Genomic DNA, 16,478 nt, shown 5'->3' with positions numbered 1-16,478 from the left:
TTTCTGATCCCAGAATGATTTTAAGGGGAAACATAAACGATATTTTTATTTATTGTTTGCTCACTTTGGAATACCATAAAATAGTTATGTAATATAAAATATATAAATTAACTTATATATATTAATACATTTATACATTTAATTCAATTACGCACATTAATTTTACACAATAATATTAATTTAGTTAATTGAATTTGATATTAAATTATAAAATAGTGTTTGCATAACACAGGACTAATATACCTTTTAGCCTCATTTCTTTCATCTGATTCTAATGTATATAATTACTGTTTGGGGAATTATTCTTCAACCAAAAATGCAAACAAATTTATGTGTTAACAAATCATGTTAGATGAGCATCATAAAAGCATGTCAATACGGGAATGTTTGATAAGAAGACAAAAAGCACTCTTGGACATAAAGGAAAATATTATATGCCCATGTGGGCCTCCTATGAATATATAGGTCCTGCTCTGTCAGTATGTCAGGGCTTATTGGTAATATAATATTTTCCATATCTTTATTATCTCTTATATTTAGTATCTGCTGCCGAAGTAATCTCTCATCTCTTCCCGGTAAACTTCATGGTTCTCCTGTGAGATTATCCTCTGCCCCATGATCACCATAGTGCAGTAGGACAAGTCCTGCCAGTCATACAAGTGAGGGGCTCCTGGGGCTCTGTGTTCCCTGTACCTGTCCCTTAGACTTTACCTTCAAATTTGGTGAGAAAATAGCTTCACCATGGCAGCAATGCTTATGTTCACATGTGGTTCTTTTGTAGTGTAATTGGACTCCCAGGAGAAGAGGACTGGCCTAGAGATGTTGCCCTTCCCAGGCAGGCTTTTCACTCAAAATCTCCTCAACCCATTGAGAAGTTTGTAACAGATATTGATGAACTAGGCAAAGACCTACTTCTGGTAAGTGCATGCGATAGAGAGTTGGTCTGCACTGTGCTGATGAGAGACTTGCTGTGTCCGCACTTGGGTGGTGGGCACAACATCAGTTCAGCATTGTGTGCCACAACCACACAGGGCAGCGGCCACAATCTCTCTGCAGCTTTCACTTCCACACCTTTAGAAGCTGATGGCTTTTGATTTTGCATTGTCTTCAGTTCCTATAAAAAGAGAAAGAGGCTGATTCACACTCTTTCAATCTGCCATCTTTGAATGTTCATTTGAATTCAGCCTTAGAATCCTCTGGATTTGTCTAGACATATGCTTCTCTAGAAGTAAATATTATGTTTCCTTGTTTACAGTTTCATGCTCTGTTAAGCAGCTTGTTTGTCATTTTAATGTGCCTTTTCTTAAATAGGCACATCTTTGGGAAGATGTTTTTCGAAAGGAATTGTATGGCAATAGTCTTTCTAGTTACTGATTTATTTAATAAATGTTGAATGTGCTGTGCACATATAAAATACCTCACTGAAAATAGGACTTCTGTGCCCTGTTTGAGACTCAAACTCATAATACTTAGCCTTGTACATAATTCCTTGTACTTGGAGGCCAGAACAATAGGTAGAAGAATGTACCTATTGGCTACTCTTGATGTCTGGAATCCAGTGAGTAAAGAGTATATCCTGTACCGATTGAATTAACAACCTTTGATATCAAGCGAAGAAAGTACTCCTAGATCCAAAGGAGCCAGTTCTCCCGTTCTGTCAATGTATTCTGAATTTCAAATATAGACATAAGAGTCCATAGGTCTTAGTAGAAATGTTTTGCCTCAGCTGTGTGGACACAGCCATTGATTGGCATGTTTGCAGAGCCATAGATCTTCCCAGTAAAAGCCCTGCCTTCACCTGATGTGGCTTATTTTCTGATGCTTAAGCCAAGAGTCCCTCCACTGCCAAGTTATGGATAGGGACAGCTATATTCTCTCCCCACTGTTTATTTCTAAGATGCTCACTAAGGACCTTGGCTCACATCCTCTGAAATAAATTAATTAGAAGGGAGAATATTCACCTAGACAAAGGCTTACTATATATACACACTTGCTGGCTCACCTGCTATTTAGGAAAATTTTTCCTTAGTTTCAAATAACAGACATGTGCTTGTATTATCTTAAGAAAAGAGGGTTTGATGGAATGTTTCATGAGGCCTGGAAATGGAAAGCCATCCCGAGTGTAAGTTCTCTCCGTCCTGTGCATCACCTGCTCTTAAGAACTCTGCTTTTCTCTGCCATGAATGCCTTTTCTCCACCGTATTGCTTCTTTTCAGTCATACTGTCTGCTCCCCTTAATGTTAGCTGTTCCCTTAATTATCAGAACTTCAGTTATCTCATGGATCCTTTCAGCTCTAACCCCCACTGCTAGCATTTGCCCTGTCCGTATTGCCTACATCAGATTCCTAATATGAGGATCTGGCTGACACACCTCACCTTTTTGCCAAGCCATGGTATGGGTTGCTACCTAGAGCCAGATCGCAAGTCTGGTTCAGTCAGCTGTGCTAGGAGTGTTGGGGATCACATGTTATAAAATATGGCTACCATAGGCTTTCCGTTTCAACAGGAACTTTGAATGAATGTTCCTTTTAGAAGAGGATTCCCGACAGACAACCGCAGTGATTAACAACTTTAGTAGTGAAATGTCCCACTCCTTCAGCTACCAGAACATCCAGAAACAACCCAAAATATCTCTTAGCTCCAACGTCAGTAGGAATCACCAAGAAGAACTTACACTGTAGAGATGACAATACCACATGCTCATTCAGGGTCCCCCACTAGCGGTGGGAGCTTTCAAAGTCAGACCACACACTAGTGCTAGACTGGAGAAGTAGCAGGAGACTAAGAAGAAAAAGGAACAAAGAAACCTACCAAAGAGAGAAGGAAGGGGGTGGGCAACAAGTAGCAGCAGAGATTAGAAAAAGCCAAAGAAAGGAATAAGAAGCAGAGCTAGTAACATCATGACTAGGGGAGACTTAAGCATAAAGCATAATATCCACAGGCATTCAGGGAAAGGACAGCCCATGACCTTAAAGCTTGGAACCCTCTGAACAATCTCACTGTTTCGTCCTAGAAGGACACAAGCTAGGACTATACAGCAGAAGAAGGCAGGCCATTCAGGACAAGATAGGCAGCTGAGACCCCAGCAGTACCTGTTGCCTCTATTGAAAATTATTTAGTACGGAAGAAAAGTGAAGGATGTTTTAGAAAGTTGTTTTATTTAATAAACAATTAACATTTAAAAGTTTAGGACTTTTTGAGTTATCTTCCATTTTTATCTGAAAAATGTTGACTTTATATAATGCCTCAGATATATATGTCTGGGCATATATACATCGATATTTATAAATGCTGCTATGTACATAATAAAGTAGTGTACTATACCAAGACAATTCAGGGGAAGAATTATTTTTAACAACCAAAACCTACATATCTTTACAAGTTTTGTCCCCTTCATTGTGATTAACTTGGGAGCCTGGGTACTTATTCTAAATGTATTAGAGTTCTTACTATGTAACTGCTTTCAGAGCCTGAGGTACATTTTTTTTTTTTTTTGGTCATTGTATTAGTCTGCTTTTGCTGCATAACAGACAACCCAAAAAAATCTCCCTAGCACACAACAGTAAGCATTTATTTCTTGTTCATGGGTCTGCAGCTTGGTGGAAACAGCTCCGTGAGTCATGTGGAGCAGCTCTGCTTCAGCCAGTGGGTCAAGTACAGTTCTTCTCCACGTGTCTCATTCTGGAGCTCGGGCCAGAGGGGCTTTGGCTCCCAGGGGCATGTTTTCCTCATGGTAGGAGGTAGATGTTCCCAGAAGGGCAAGCAGAAACATACAATGCCCCTGAAGGCCTAGGCTTGGAAGAGGCACCCTGCCATTTCTGTTCATGTTGCATTGGCCAAAGCAAGTTACATTGTGAAGGCCAACTTTAATGGAAGAGAGAATACTCTTCCCATGGAGAGAGGGAAGGAGAGAAAGGGAATATGTGCTGAAAAATGATCTAATCCACTGTAGTAGTCAACTCTTAAGTTGCAATTCCAAAAGCTCATTTTATAAGTCAATTATTCGGCAAGTAAATTAGATTTTCTTGCAGAAACAACATTATTACACAAGATTTTTTAATTAATTCTCAAACCAGCCAACTGCTTTATTGAAGCAGAGCAATAAAAGAACTTAGCCACCTTTTCTAACAATATTTCTAAAGGACAAAATGTATTAAGACTTCCAACTTGAGATTCTCACACTCCCCCACATTAGGCTCAGGATTTCTGCTCTCTACCCTTTTCCCAGCTCTAAGCCATCAGTGTAGCTGTGGGGACAGGGTTTCCTCCCATAATCCTCTAGGGACATGTCTTTATCTTGAACATATTCCCACAACTGTTTTTTTTTCTTTTTTCCTATGTCCTGGGAATTAAACTGGCTGCCTCCTTTTCTGATGCCACCACCTAATTTTCTCCTTCTTGGACTCTGGGAAGAGAGAACTCAGGCTCAAGAATTTTGCCCCTGCTTTCCCGTGCTTTGGGAATTCAGCCCTTGTAAAGCTTTTCTCAAGATGTTTATGGCTGTTAGAGGCAGACCATTCTACGAGCTCCTTCCCCTCCTTGCCCTTTGGCTCTTTGATTTTCAGAAGACACCATGGGGAGGCTGTCATCTATGGACTGGTAGGGAGCTCGGCATAAATAAGATTTCAGGAGACCCAAAAGTTCGCCTAAAGTTATATGTAGAATTTTCTGTTTGTACGTGTTTTTCTAGGTCAGTAGTATTCAACAGAGTTTTAGAGGAGTCCCTAATCCAATCAGGGCCTGACGAGGTGTGAGCTCCTTAATGGCAGAAACCCAGATTAAATGGAAGAGGTCTGCATAACCATGATAATGTTCAGTCTTTAGATTACATGGAGGACTGAAATTCACAGACATTTCAGATACCCAGCTCATTCAGGGGACACTGCATCATAAGGATGGAGAAGCTGGTATAGCTTCTCTGCTACTTGTGAGCTCCTGGGGCAATGGATGAGTCTTACTCATCCTTAATTAGTGCTTACCACCTGCTAGGCACTCCGGAGGTGTTGGTGGAAGGAGAGGAGGAGGATTTAAAGAACAAGATTCACCTGGGGTTGGAGTGGAAATGGAACTGAGGTGAGGAAAACGCTGACTAAGTGATTATGTGTCACCCATTTGGGATTGGAGATCGCAGCTCCAGAGTTTCACCTTTCCTTCCTTTCTCCTTCTACTTGTGCTTGAGTTGACAGCCTGGAATAGAGTTTAGTGACTTTAATGGAATCTAATGGACTTACTGTAGGGCTGCTGCTAGCCCATATGGCACCTTGATGTGGATTAGAAGGAAGACATCCCTTCCTCTGGGTGGTGCAGCCCTGGGGCAGGGTGCATGGCTTGCTAGTGGATCAGGATAATTAGGGTCTACGTTTTAGCCCTTACTTGCCCCCTCAACTGAGCATGCTTGTTCATTAATTCCCCTTTACATCTGAGCAAGGCAACCCCCTGCCATTCCCTGGTCATTGACAAAACTTGGGGGAAAGTAAAAATTAGGGTGAAGACTGACTATAGCACTAAGTTTGCTAGCATTAGAAAAATCACTACCTAAATAAAGTTATATGCATGCTGCAATAATAATAATATCTTTTAAAGGACTGGGTGGCTTGGAGAGAAGTTCTGGGTAGGTAACAGTCCACAGGCAACCCAAAAGATGTTGCCTTTTCCTGAGGGGCAGTTTATACATTAGAGACATACATAAGATGAGTACTGTCTACATTTTATTTAGTGTCCCTTGAAATAGATATTCATTCTCATTATAGACACAATACATGGCAATGAATAGATGTATAACTGTGTAAGCGCATTATTTAAATGGATGTGTTTTATGTCAATCACTTATTTTTTCTTTATCACAGAAGTGCTTGACATTTAATCCAGCCAAAAGAATATCTGCCTACAGTGCCCTGTCTCACCCATACTTCCACGACCTGGAGAGGTGCAAGGAGAACCTGGATTCCCATCTGCCGCCCAGCCAGAACACCTCGGAGATGAATACAGCCTGAGGTCCCAGCCGCTCCCTTGAGCCGATCATCCGAAGACACCTTTGGTGGCTGGTGGGTCCCCCTGAGTAAGCCCGGCAGAGCTACTGAGGATCACTGGCTGGAGACCTTCTAGTTGCCGTCTTCTGGATGGGCTCTGCTTCTCCACGGAAACCGTCTAGTTTACTGTTTTGAAATCAATGCAAGAGCGATTGCAGCTTTATGTTCATTCATTTGTTTGTTTGTGTGTTTGTTTGTGTCAAGAACCTGGAAAAATTCCAGAAGAAGAGAAGCTGCTGACCAATTGTGCTGCCATTTCATTTTTCTAACCTTGAATGCTGCCAGTGTGAAGTGAAAGCTGAGTTATGATGTAATCTCTCTGCAGCTGCCGGAGCCTGATTTGGTACTTTTGAGTGAGAGAGTGTGTGTGTGCGCGTGTGTGCGTGTGTGTGTGACTCTTGATCTCTTAAAGTGTTACTTTCTGTAAACGACAAGAATAATTGAATTTTAAAGACTCAAAGTTATGGATAAATAACAGATGTCTGTCGACTGAAGGTGTCTCACCAAAATGAGCTTCTCAAATTAGAAAGTTGATCCTATGTCCTCAGCATTTCTTTTCTGGCCAAAAGCAGTAAATTTACTAGCAGTAAAAGGTTCACTACTAGATGAGGTTTTATACACACAGCAAAAAGAAAAAAAAATTCTAGTATCTTTTAAGAGACCTGTTTTTAAAGCACACATTCTACTTACTCTTCAAAAAGCTGAATTTTCTCATTATAAGTCAGTTTTAACCTGTATAATATGCTTTATTGTTTTTTTTTGAAAAATACCCTAAGCTTTTCTTACTTGCTGTAGATTTAGAGAGTGTACCTCAAATAGGCAAAATTGTCAAAAAAAAAAAAAAAGAGACAGTCTTTATTTCCTGGTTTGGAATTTATTTCCTTTTTGTTTTTTGTTATTGTGTTTTGTTTTCCATTTTAGGAATTTGTCAGAAACTGTTTCCTGTTTTGGTTTGGAGAGTAGCTCTCTCTGACTAGAGACAGGAATGCCATTTAAGTTTCCCCACCTATTACACTGTACTTTTTCTACCATGCACTGCCTTGTTTGCAAAGTACCCATCTTATCTATCCCCCAGCGCCTCTAGTAGACTTGACTACCATTACATAACTCATAACAGATTGCTTACACTGTTCCCATGTACCTCCTCCTTCCTTTATTTCTTTCAATGAACCTTTCATAAACAGTTAGATTCAGATTATGGTTTATGGCTCCAATTCCACAATCCTAACAGGGTCCCCTATGTTCTCACTCGAATGTGGTCTTCCTACCCCAGCATTCACTGTTGTTACCTAGGCAATGAGTAGAAGACTGGCTCTTCTCTAGCACCAGCACATAGATTGCTTTAAACTGTTACTTAGTGTTTTACCTTTTTATAGAATATATTGTCAGTGCAGTATCTGAGGGAATGTCCTTAACTATTTTTTAGAAATAGATATTTACTCTATAAGTGATCTTTTCTCCATCCCCCAGGCTGTGCTGTGTTTCTAGTGCCTTGCGCACACTCTTGCTCTCTGCAGAGCCAGCCTGACCTGGGCCTTGTGAACAGCTTTACTTTTTCTTTTGCTTTGTTCTCTACAGTACTTTGTAGTCCATACCATCTCTGCCTTATATGTGGTTAGTGCTCAGTCGGCTCTAGCAACCAGAAGACACAGAGATTAAGTATCTTTTGGGAAGTTTAGCTGCCTTTGCTTTCTGACTCATGTTTTGAGTGCATGCAACAGTTAGACCATGTTTAGAGTTAGGGTTTTCAAAGAACGGACATTGCTTCACTAAGTAGAAAATGTTCTAGATGATGTTTTATGCATTGTCAAGCCTTACTGAATCCTTCACAGCTTAATATTGTAAATGACTATCTTGAACAAGAGAAAAATTAGGAAGTTTTTCTCCTTGAGAGCTTTTTGGGTCGGGAACCATTCTTGTTTAATACATATATTGTTTAACATTGTTCTAATTTAGTAACTTGAAGAGCAGGAAAATTTTTCTAAAGCAAGCTAATGAATGAGAAGATGGGGCATGAGAATGTTTTATACTTTCTTCATTGGGACAACATTATGTTTTGTCATCACTGTAAATGCTTGAGACATAATGAATCCAGAGCATTCAAGTTAAGGTGTACTTGCAGTCTCCCCTGGAGAAGTGAGTTCTGCTTTTCCTTTCATGGGGGTCAAAATACAAAGATATTTTTGCTGGGGCCTAGAAATTGAATTTCAAAACACACTGCACTTGATTGATCATCTTTCAGTTAGAATTCATGGTTAGAGTGAACATAACTTGAGTTTTTGCTTTTGCAAAAGTTTTTCATAAGTTCACTCAAGAAAAATGCAGCTGATCTAAACTGGAATTTTTTCAGCATTCTTTAGAATTTTAAACAAGTAGAGAGCTCAACATTTATTTCTCGCATATGCTTTTAGTTCATTTCTCGGTAGTGTTTGTAAAGAAAACTTAAGGCACAAACATTTTGGCATTAGATACTTGGCAAATTATTGTCTGAAAGGCAGAATGAGAGGGTATCTTGGCCTCTTTAAACTGTCACCAGCTCTTCCATCGGTGTGGTTCTTGCACTTGAGTGATTACTTTCTTGTTTTATGTCTTTTGCATCCGGGCTCACCATTTCTGAAATCCAGATCCCACGCCGGCACCCTTGCTATTAGGGCACTTTGAAGCATATAGCAGAATATGCATATAGGCACTTACTGAACAGCTTATTCTTCTGTGACATATGGTTTCAAATATCTTTGCCAAAAGCTAAACAGTGGTTAGCTGAAAAGGTCACACTGCCCCAGGCTTATACCCAAGCAGCTTATAGCAGTAAAAATAGGATGACAGATATGAAATTACACTTGAATTTCTTTCTAGGACTGGTGCAAGAACGTGCTTGGTAGTTTCTATATGATACTCCGTTCTAGCAGCCCAGCACCGTGGGAACTGTTGTGCAGGGTGGAGTTTCAAGAACTTACATTTAAAAAGAGTAAAAGAGAAACCTATTTAGGCATCATAAGCTGTCATGTGGCAAAGGGTAATAAGGACCTAACCTTATAACCTTAAAAACACAATTCCCAAGAGCTTGTAAGAACCCAGTGCCTCCCACTTTGTCTCTCCTTTGAAGTGGATGGGAACTACTCAAGGAGCAAAGAACCTGTTTTGGAAGAAAGCTCTGGGCCATTTCAGCCCCGGTATTCTCATGATTTTCTCTCAGGAAATACACACTATGAATGGCAGACTTTGCATTTAGCCCCAGGTGATTTAATAAAAATTGTTCAAAATATTCACCTAAGAATAGAATCTCAGCCTTTTAGTTTTAAGTAAAAATGAAAATTTTGGAATGCACAAGATGTTAATATCTTAAAGAAAATGTACCTTTTAATAGAGAAATTTATAGTTTGACTCCAGAATGTGGTACTATCTGTCTTGATGAGAAAAAATTTAAATAGTACCAAACATTTTGAACCTCAAATTATGTATTTAAATTGAGTTTTTAACTAACTATAGCTGCTTCTCTTAAAAGTGGTGCCTATAAAAGTCAGTAATGACAATTCTCATTCCATTAAGGAAATTAAATCATGTAAGCTTCCTAATATCATAAACATATTAATATTCTTCTCTCCAAAGAATTGCTTATATTCTTTAAGTGACAACTTGACTATTTTTCTGATAAGCACATGAGAGTGTCTCACATTTTCCAAAAGCAGGCTTTTATTGCATTGTTGGGTCTAGGAAAGCATAACGTTAAAAGATAATAAGCCACTATAATTACTTAATTGTGTTAGAAACTATAGAATATTTACCTTGGAAAGAAAATATTAAAATATTATCAATTGTTTGATATTGATAGAATTCAAAATAATGCATGTTTTACATTATGACACAAAAATAATGCCTTTATTTTATAAACATAAAAATGTTATGATTTTCTAAATCTTTAAAGATCATAAATCAGTGGGCAATGGGTAGAGGAAATTCTGGAGAAAATGAAAGTATTCAAAGAAGGATAGTTTCAAAGTTATATATATTTTGAAGGACATATTTTATTAACAAATATATTGTAAGAATTTATATTAAAGTCATCTGGTAACTATGAGCTTGATACGTTCAAAAGCAAATTTTATGGAAAAGCCGTTCCAAACAGTTACCATTTCAAAGGTTGAGCTGAGCAAACTAAACCATCTGAATTCCTTCCTTGTTTCATGGGAAGAAGCAGCCCCATGAGGCTACATTCATCATGTAAGCCTAAGAATGTCCACTGTGATAAAATATATTTTTAAAAGGCATGTGTTTCCTATACCACCAGGATTTTTTAAAAATTGTGAAACCCAAACCGTTTATCATGTGCATTCAATACCTTCATATATGTGATGAGGAAGATAGTTATGTGTTCCTTCTCCACAGTGGAAAAACCTCTCAAGGCTACCAAACGCCTGTCAAGCAGTGTGAGTCCTCGGATAATCAGTAATGGTGTCTTCCTCACAAGCATAAGAAAATAGTATCTTCATTTCTTACCAATGCAATTTTCAACCTAGTTTTGTTACATACCTATATCTCAAGCATTTCTAACTTGTAATTTTTCAGAAAACAAGCCAAAAATATTCCTTTGGCCTTTTCAGTCTTCTGACCTGGTGAATAACAAATGTAGAAAGAGGAGGGGTCTGATTTTTAAATGTTTTTTCACAATAGTTCTTTGGGTTTTTTTTTAATGACGTGCCAATCAGCTTTTCAAAATGTTTTCTATTTCTTAGTATTCCCAGGGAGTTGATTTAGATAAATAAATGAACTTCCATCGACATATTTATGTTTCCTTGTTACTGGTGCTCTGGCCTTCAAGAAGAAAACAAGAGCCGCCTGAAGATAAATACAGGCTTTTTTCAAGCCTCTCTTTAAATACTGTTACAGCAATTTGAAGTTAATATGGTAGGAAAGGGAGGTGACTTTTTTTGGAAAAGTCTGTTTTAAAATTCACACTGTCCTGAGAGAGGCTTTCTTGTTTTATTCCAGTATATTCCACAAGGTGGCACTTTCCGGGGGGAAAAAATCTGAGCAAGACTAAAAAGGTACTTAAATACATCACTTTAACTTTATTTTTCTGCATATATTTAACTCTTGCCTAGCACTTGTTTTTCAGAATGATTAATGGTCTTCATAATCTTCTGTAACAGACATTTTAGTTGTCAGCTAGATTCTGAACTATTGTCTGCAAGTAAATTGTTCTTGAGGATGGATAATACACCCATTTTGATGATTTAAGTGTGTAAAGAAAGCCTAGTCATTCATCTGTTCAAGAAACATTTTTTTGAGGTACCTAATTACCTCACTTTTCTAGGTATGGAAGTTACAAAGATGGACAGGCTTATTACTAAAAAGGCAACACTCATCTGTGAACAGGATAGTTTTGTTAGAAGTATAGAACTCCAGTGGCCGCAGCCAAAATACCCATGACCCCCTGTCTGCTGCTTTCACATTCCTTACTATGGTAGCCTTTAGATGTTGATCAAATTTTTAAATCCTTATTTTAAAAATCAGATGAACAAAATAAGTAATGCATCAGTAATTAAGTAGACAAAACTATTTTTTCTAAAGAATGGCAATGCTGAAACAGAGCCCTAAAATACTAAAAGACTTGTATAATCACAAGTGTAAATTCACAAGAAATTCTAATTTTTTTAAATTTTGTCTAAGCATATAAGCATAATGACTTGAGTGTATCTACATAAGTCTTTCATTTCTCCACTTTTGAAGTTCCTTGGTAACTTTATACTCTATATATATATCCATACACTCATGTTTTAATTCACAAGTCTGCTCAGAAACCCATTATCCCCCAGATGATTTCAGTTAATTTTAAAAGTCACTTTCCTCAATAGTGTCACTGAAATTTAGAAGGAAGGAAACTGTAGTATTTTTCAGAGTTTCCTTAGCACAGCATAACAGAAGGCAGTTTATTCCTTCGGAGTGGCGGAAAACTGATAGCGCCTGCTTAACTTTCCTCCAGAGTAGCCGGCAGGCAAATCTCAGTAATCCGTACTGAATCAAAATACCGCACACTAGGAGCTGTCAAAAGCTCTTTCAGACATTGTAGGCTTCATCCCCCTGCTTAAAAATCCCACTGAAGTAGATTTCTAGGTTAAGATTTCCCTGAGTGGAAGGCCGACTTCAAACCTCCAGTTTGTTATCAGTGGGCCAGTCTGAACTACTTGTCCGTGTTCAGAACTTTGCTCCCACCTGAAAACTTTCTGGGTCGCTGCACCGTGGCCCCGCCCCTTTGGTAGTAGAGTGGCAGTGGGCGGAGCTGGCTGGGACCCGCCCACTACTCGCCTGTTAGTACCTGAAATGATGTTCAGACCCGGCGGGATACTGTCCGAGGTCCATGTGCCCTGCTGCTGTCTCAGAGGCATCTGTTCTGCAATCTTAGGAAGTGAAATGTCCTTAGAAGCAAACGGGTGTCTTCTGTGCATAAATAAGTACAACACAATTCTCCGAAAATTCGGGTATAAAGAGATGCTGCTGTGTATGAAGCTGTCTACCAGGCATCTCTCAAGCTCTAAGCTCAGCTTTTTTTTTTTTTTTCTTAAGAAAAGATGTATAATTACAGGAAAGATGTTTTTATTTTTTTATTTTCTATCATTCTACGTATATGATGGCAAAAGATATGCCTGGAAAGTTTTGTTTTGAAAATTTGTTTATTTTCTGCTTCATCCTCAGTTGGCAAAAGCTCCTAATTCTTTAGTTTCTAGTTTCTTCCTTCTCTTTTTTCTTTTTCAAGTAATTAAAGGTATGTAAGCAAATTATCTCATGTAGTGCAGGATTTTGCTGTCTAGAGGAATCTTGTGTGTGAACTGTTTCGTCAAGCAGATAATCAACCCCTTCTCTATTTTAGTAGTTTGGATTGTCAAATGTAGATTTTCTTAAAGAGGGCACATAACTGTACATGTTGCTACCAAGAACTATGATTGTAGCACTAATCAGCAAGCATAGAGCCAGTTACTCTGGCTTACAGTTACTTAATTTCTAACTCTCTGTGGTTTCTAGCCAAATTCCATTGATGTGCTTAGGTTACAGTCCTGAAGACACCTTTGTACCCTTACTTGAAAGTTTCTAATCTTAAGTTTTATGAAATGCAATAATATGTATTAGCTAGCAATATTTCTGTGATCACCAGCAACTTTGAATTTGACCTTGAAGTCTCGGAATAATGAAAATAGATCCCAGCAGTAATACATTTCTTGAACTCCCCAAATGTGTTGTGTATCTTCTCATTTTGGTCCTGTGTTTGCAACAATGTACACGTGAATATCATAGTTCCTCACTTTGTATTCATTTATTTTCCTATGACTAGTAATAAATATATTAGTTAGTACATGGAATGAATAGCATCAGCTACCCTTAGGATCAGCGCTTAACAAGGTGGGGAATGTCTATTTCAAGTTGTTCTACATTTGCATAAATTATTTCTATTATTATTCATGTATATTATTTATTTCTGAATCACACTAGTCCTGTGAAAGTGCAACTGAAGGCAGACCGTGTTAGGACTTGCATTTAATGTTCATTATCATGATCTTGATGGAGCTAAGAAAGTTAAAATCAGACTAAGCCCCCAAATAAGCTGCATGCATTTTATCATGATTAGTAAAATTTAAGTCTGTAGATGTAGTGTTTTTGTGTTTAGATGTTTTATCATTATGTAAAGGAATTAAAGCAAAGTACTTTGTAGTTCTTTTGTCAAATATACATATAGTATAGTGTTAAAATAGAGCAAAAACAAAAACTACAGGTAGAAAAGCATCAGATACTGCGTTAATTTAGGAACTCTACCAGATGGCCATTCAAGTAGATGCCAGGCAGAGACAGGTGCCTGGGCGGGGCCTCTTGTCTGGCCTTGAGAAGAAGCTTCCCTCCAGTGATTTAGTGCCCTCGTAGGTGTTGTGTGCAGTGGCGGGAACAGGTAGTACTGTCGACAGGAGAACAGTGTGAGAGTTTCCTATAGAAGCAGAACTGTCAGCTTGTGCCTTGAGGCTTCCAGAATGTGCCAGATGGAGAAGTCCAAGTTTCCGTGCTTCAGGCAACTTCGTTTTGTACAGAAGCAATCCAGTCTGGTAATAAAAACAAGGATTGCATGTACAATAGTCAACAATGGGATTTTAACAACTAACAGTCCCCAACACCCCAAAAGCTTGTTGCATTTCTGGTGTTTTAGGTTTTGATCTGAAGGTTAAACGGCAAGTGTTTGGTATAGAAGAGCAGTATGTGTTAAGAAAAGCACAATATTGGTTCCCATAGCAGATTAGACTAGAGGGTTTTATAGGATTGTCGTTTCTGAGATGTGTAAAAGCACGTTTTCACTGTAAAATGTATGTGTGTTTCTGCATTCCCATAGGGCCTAGTTAAAACTTTCTTCTAGGTTTCAGCAAGGCTGTCACACCCAGTGAGCTTTTTAATTTTTTTTTTTTTTTGACATAGAAAATATTTTAAAGGTAGGAAAAACTCTTAATCTGAACATTTGACTTGTTGGTTTCTGTGTTTGAAATCACGGTTCTGGAGGCGTAGAGATTGTACACGTGCATGTCAGATACTAATCGAGGCTGTGAGAACCAGCCCAAGATAACCAGTACTCCCCTATCTCCTGCGTCCCTTCCTCCCTCCCTCTGAAGTGCTCCCTGCCCCTGTCCTGGTCTGTCCATGTGGTGCTCTCCATCCTCCTCTGCTGCCTTTTGGGCATCAGGGACATGATGAGAGATGCTTTAGGCATCACAGGTGTGCCTACTTAGGCTTGGCCACTACCCCTACTTGACCTTCGGCTGGCCACAGTCGTCAAGAGAAGGTTCCTGGTGCTGGGCACAGAATGCACTCACGACACCAATCACTAAGGCCTTCTAGCATCTTCGTATATATTTTGATTTTTAAACCAAGTCTTTCTACAGAGCATTCAGTTTTGGCTGTGGTACAAAGAGAAAAACGAACCAAGAATATAAACCACATTCCAGGCTGCTGTTTTCTATCCATCTACAGGCTATACTTTTACTGTATTTCTTCATACTTGAAACTCATTCTGCTATGTTAATATCAGGGTACAGATTTATAAGGGTGCATGTTCCTTAAAGGTGCAAAGTTACTCTCATTCCGTTTGCTCATATTGCTACAGACTGCTCTGTTTTGGTGCTTTGAGTTCAGCAGGTCAAAGAAGCAGTGTGGAAATTCACTGCCTGGAACACAGTCTTACAGGAATGTTGCCAGATGGCTTGGTGTTAGATATTGCTTCTGCTCTTTTCTCTATACACAAGATTGAGAGTTACCACACTGGCCTATCAGGTTCACCTGGGTGTCCTTCTCACAGGGTACATAAACCCTGTGCTCTCCCCAAGTGTGAGTGCAGTGCAGCTCTCTGAAAGCAGAGACCTTCCTACATATCCAGATCCTTTAGCCCTCAAAGAAAAATGGCCTCGGGTGTAGACAGGAGCAGAACAGGAAGGACCGTCTCACTTTAGCGACCATCCCTCCGTTCCATACAGAAAACCCTCCTGAGGCAAAAAAAAGAAAAAAGAAAAGAAAAAAATAAGGCTTATCTGTAAAGTTACCCTCTTCATAGTGCCCTGAGCTGAATGATCTTGCTTCCTTCCCTTTAGGTAGATGAAAATACAGGTCAGTTTATGTAGACTCTTCCCACCTGAAGAAGAAAATAGAAAAGTAGGGTTTTTTCATGTAAAGTATGTAATCTGATGACCAGCAAAACTTACATTAAATACCCCATCACTGGCAATCTGTTTTAAAAAGTAGCTCAAGTAAGGGATGCTTTATGACCCAGGATTTCTGAGGTCAGAGGTCGCCATTCTGGCATGTGCCTTACTGAAGACTTTTTTAGAGAAAGAGAACTGCCAGTGATGACTGTTGCAATGGCAAAGGTAGCATGTCAAAATTCAGAGGGTTACGGATCAATAATCCTTTGGAAACTGGATGTCTTACTGGGTGCTAGAATGCAAATTTAGGTATTTATTGTCAGATAATGGAATTCATTGTTTTTTAAGAATTGGTGTTGAAATGTCACTGTCCAGTTCATTGTTTTCACTTATGCACAAGCTAATTTGAAGCAAAAAGAGAAAATGGTTTGTATATTTGTCATACCTTTTGTATTTCTTACAATAAAAATATTGGTAGCAAATAAAAATAATAAAAACAGCAATTTTAAACTGCTTTCTTGGAAATGAATTAACTATTGTAGCTATTTTTTTTTACTTTAGTGTAAAATGAATATAATTGCAGTGAGTAAAGTAATGTATAATTAAGTAGCAAGTTGTAGCAGAATATGTTTTAAACTTTTGTTTTAAGAGACTCCTTTTCAGGCTTCAAATGTTTACAAAAGTAAATAGCTCATTGAGCTTAGAGCTTCAGTAACAAATATTTAGTAATGTCTTATTAGTTGACTATGCTAAACACTGAAGACCGAAAAATGAGTAAGGCACG

The 16,478-nt window shown here is 38.6% G+C and overlaps 1 protein-coding gene across 4 annotated transcripts in view; it reads left to right on the top strand.

Moving 5' to 3' along the window:
• The window catches only part of CDK6 (cyclin dependent kinase 6), a 231,180-nt gene extending 214,972 nt beyond the window's left edge, over positions 1–16,208 (top strand). For all 4 annotated transcript variants that reach the window (XM_058525559.1, XM_058525575.1, XM_058525566.1 and 1 more), the window contains exons 7-8: positions 782–917; positions 5,847–16,208. In XM_058525559.1, the coding sequence (XP_058381542.1) occupies positions 782–917; positions 5,847–5,993 (283 nt within the window). In that variant the 3' untranslated portion in view covers positions 5,994–16,208. The remainder of the gene's footprint in view (positions 1–781; positions 918–5,846) is intronic.
• The last annotated feature ends 270 nt before the right edge of the window (positions 16,209–16,478 follow it).

This window comes from Diceros bicornis, chromosome 3 (genome assembly GCF_020826845.1).
Source record: "Diceros bicornis minor isolate mBicDic1 chromosome 3, mDicBic1.mat.cur, whole genome shotgun sequence".
Classification (NCBI taxonomy): domain Eukaryota; kingdom Metazoa; phylum Chordata; class Mammalia; order Perissodactyla; family Rhinocerotidae; genus Diceros; species Diceros bicornis.
Note: the sequence above shows the minus strand (reverse complement) of the source record. Positions and strands in the feature narration are given on the sequence as shown.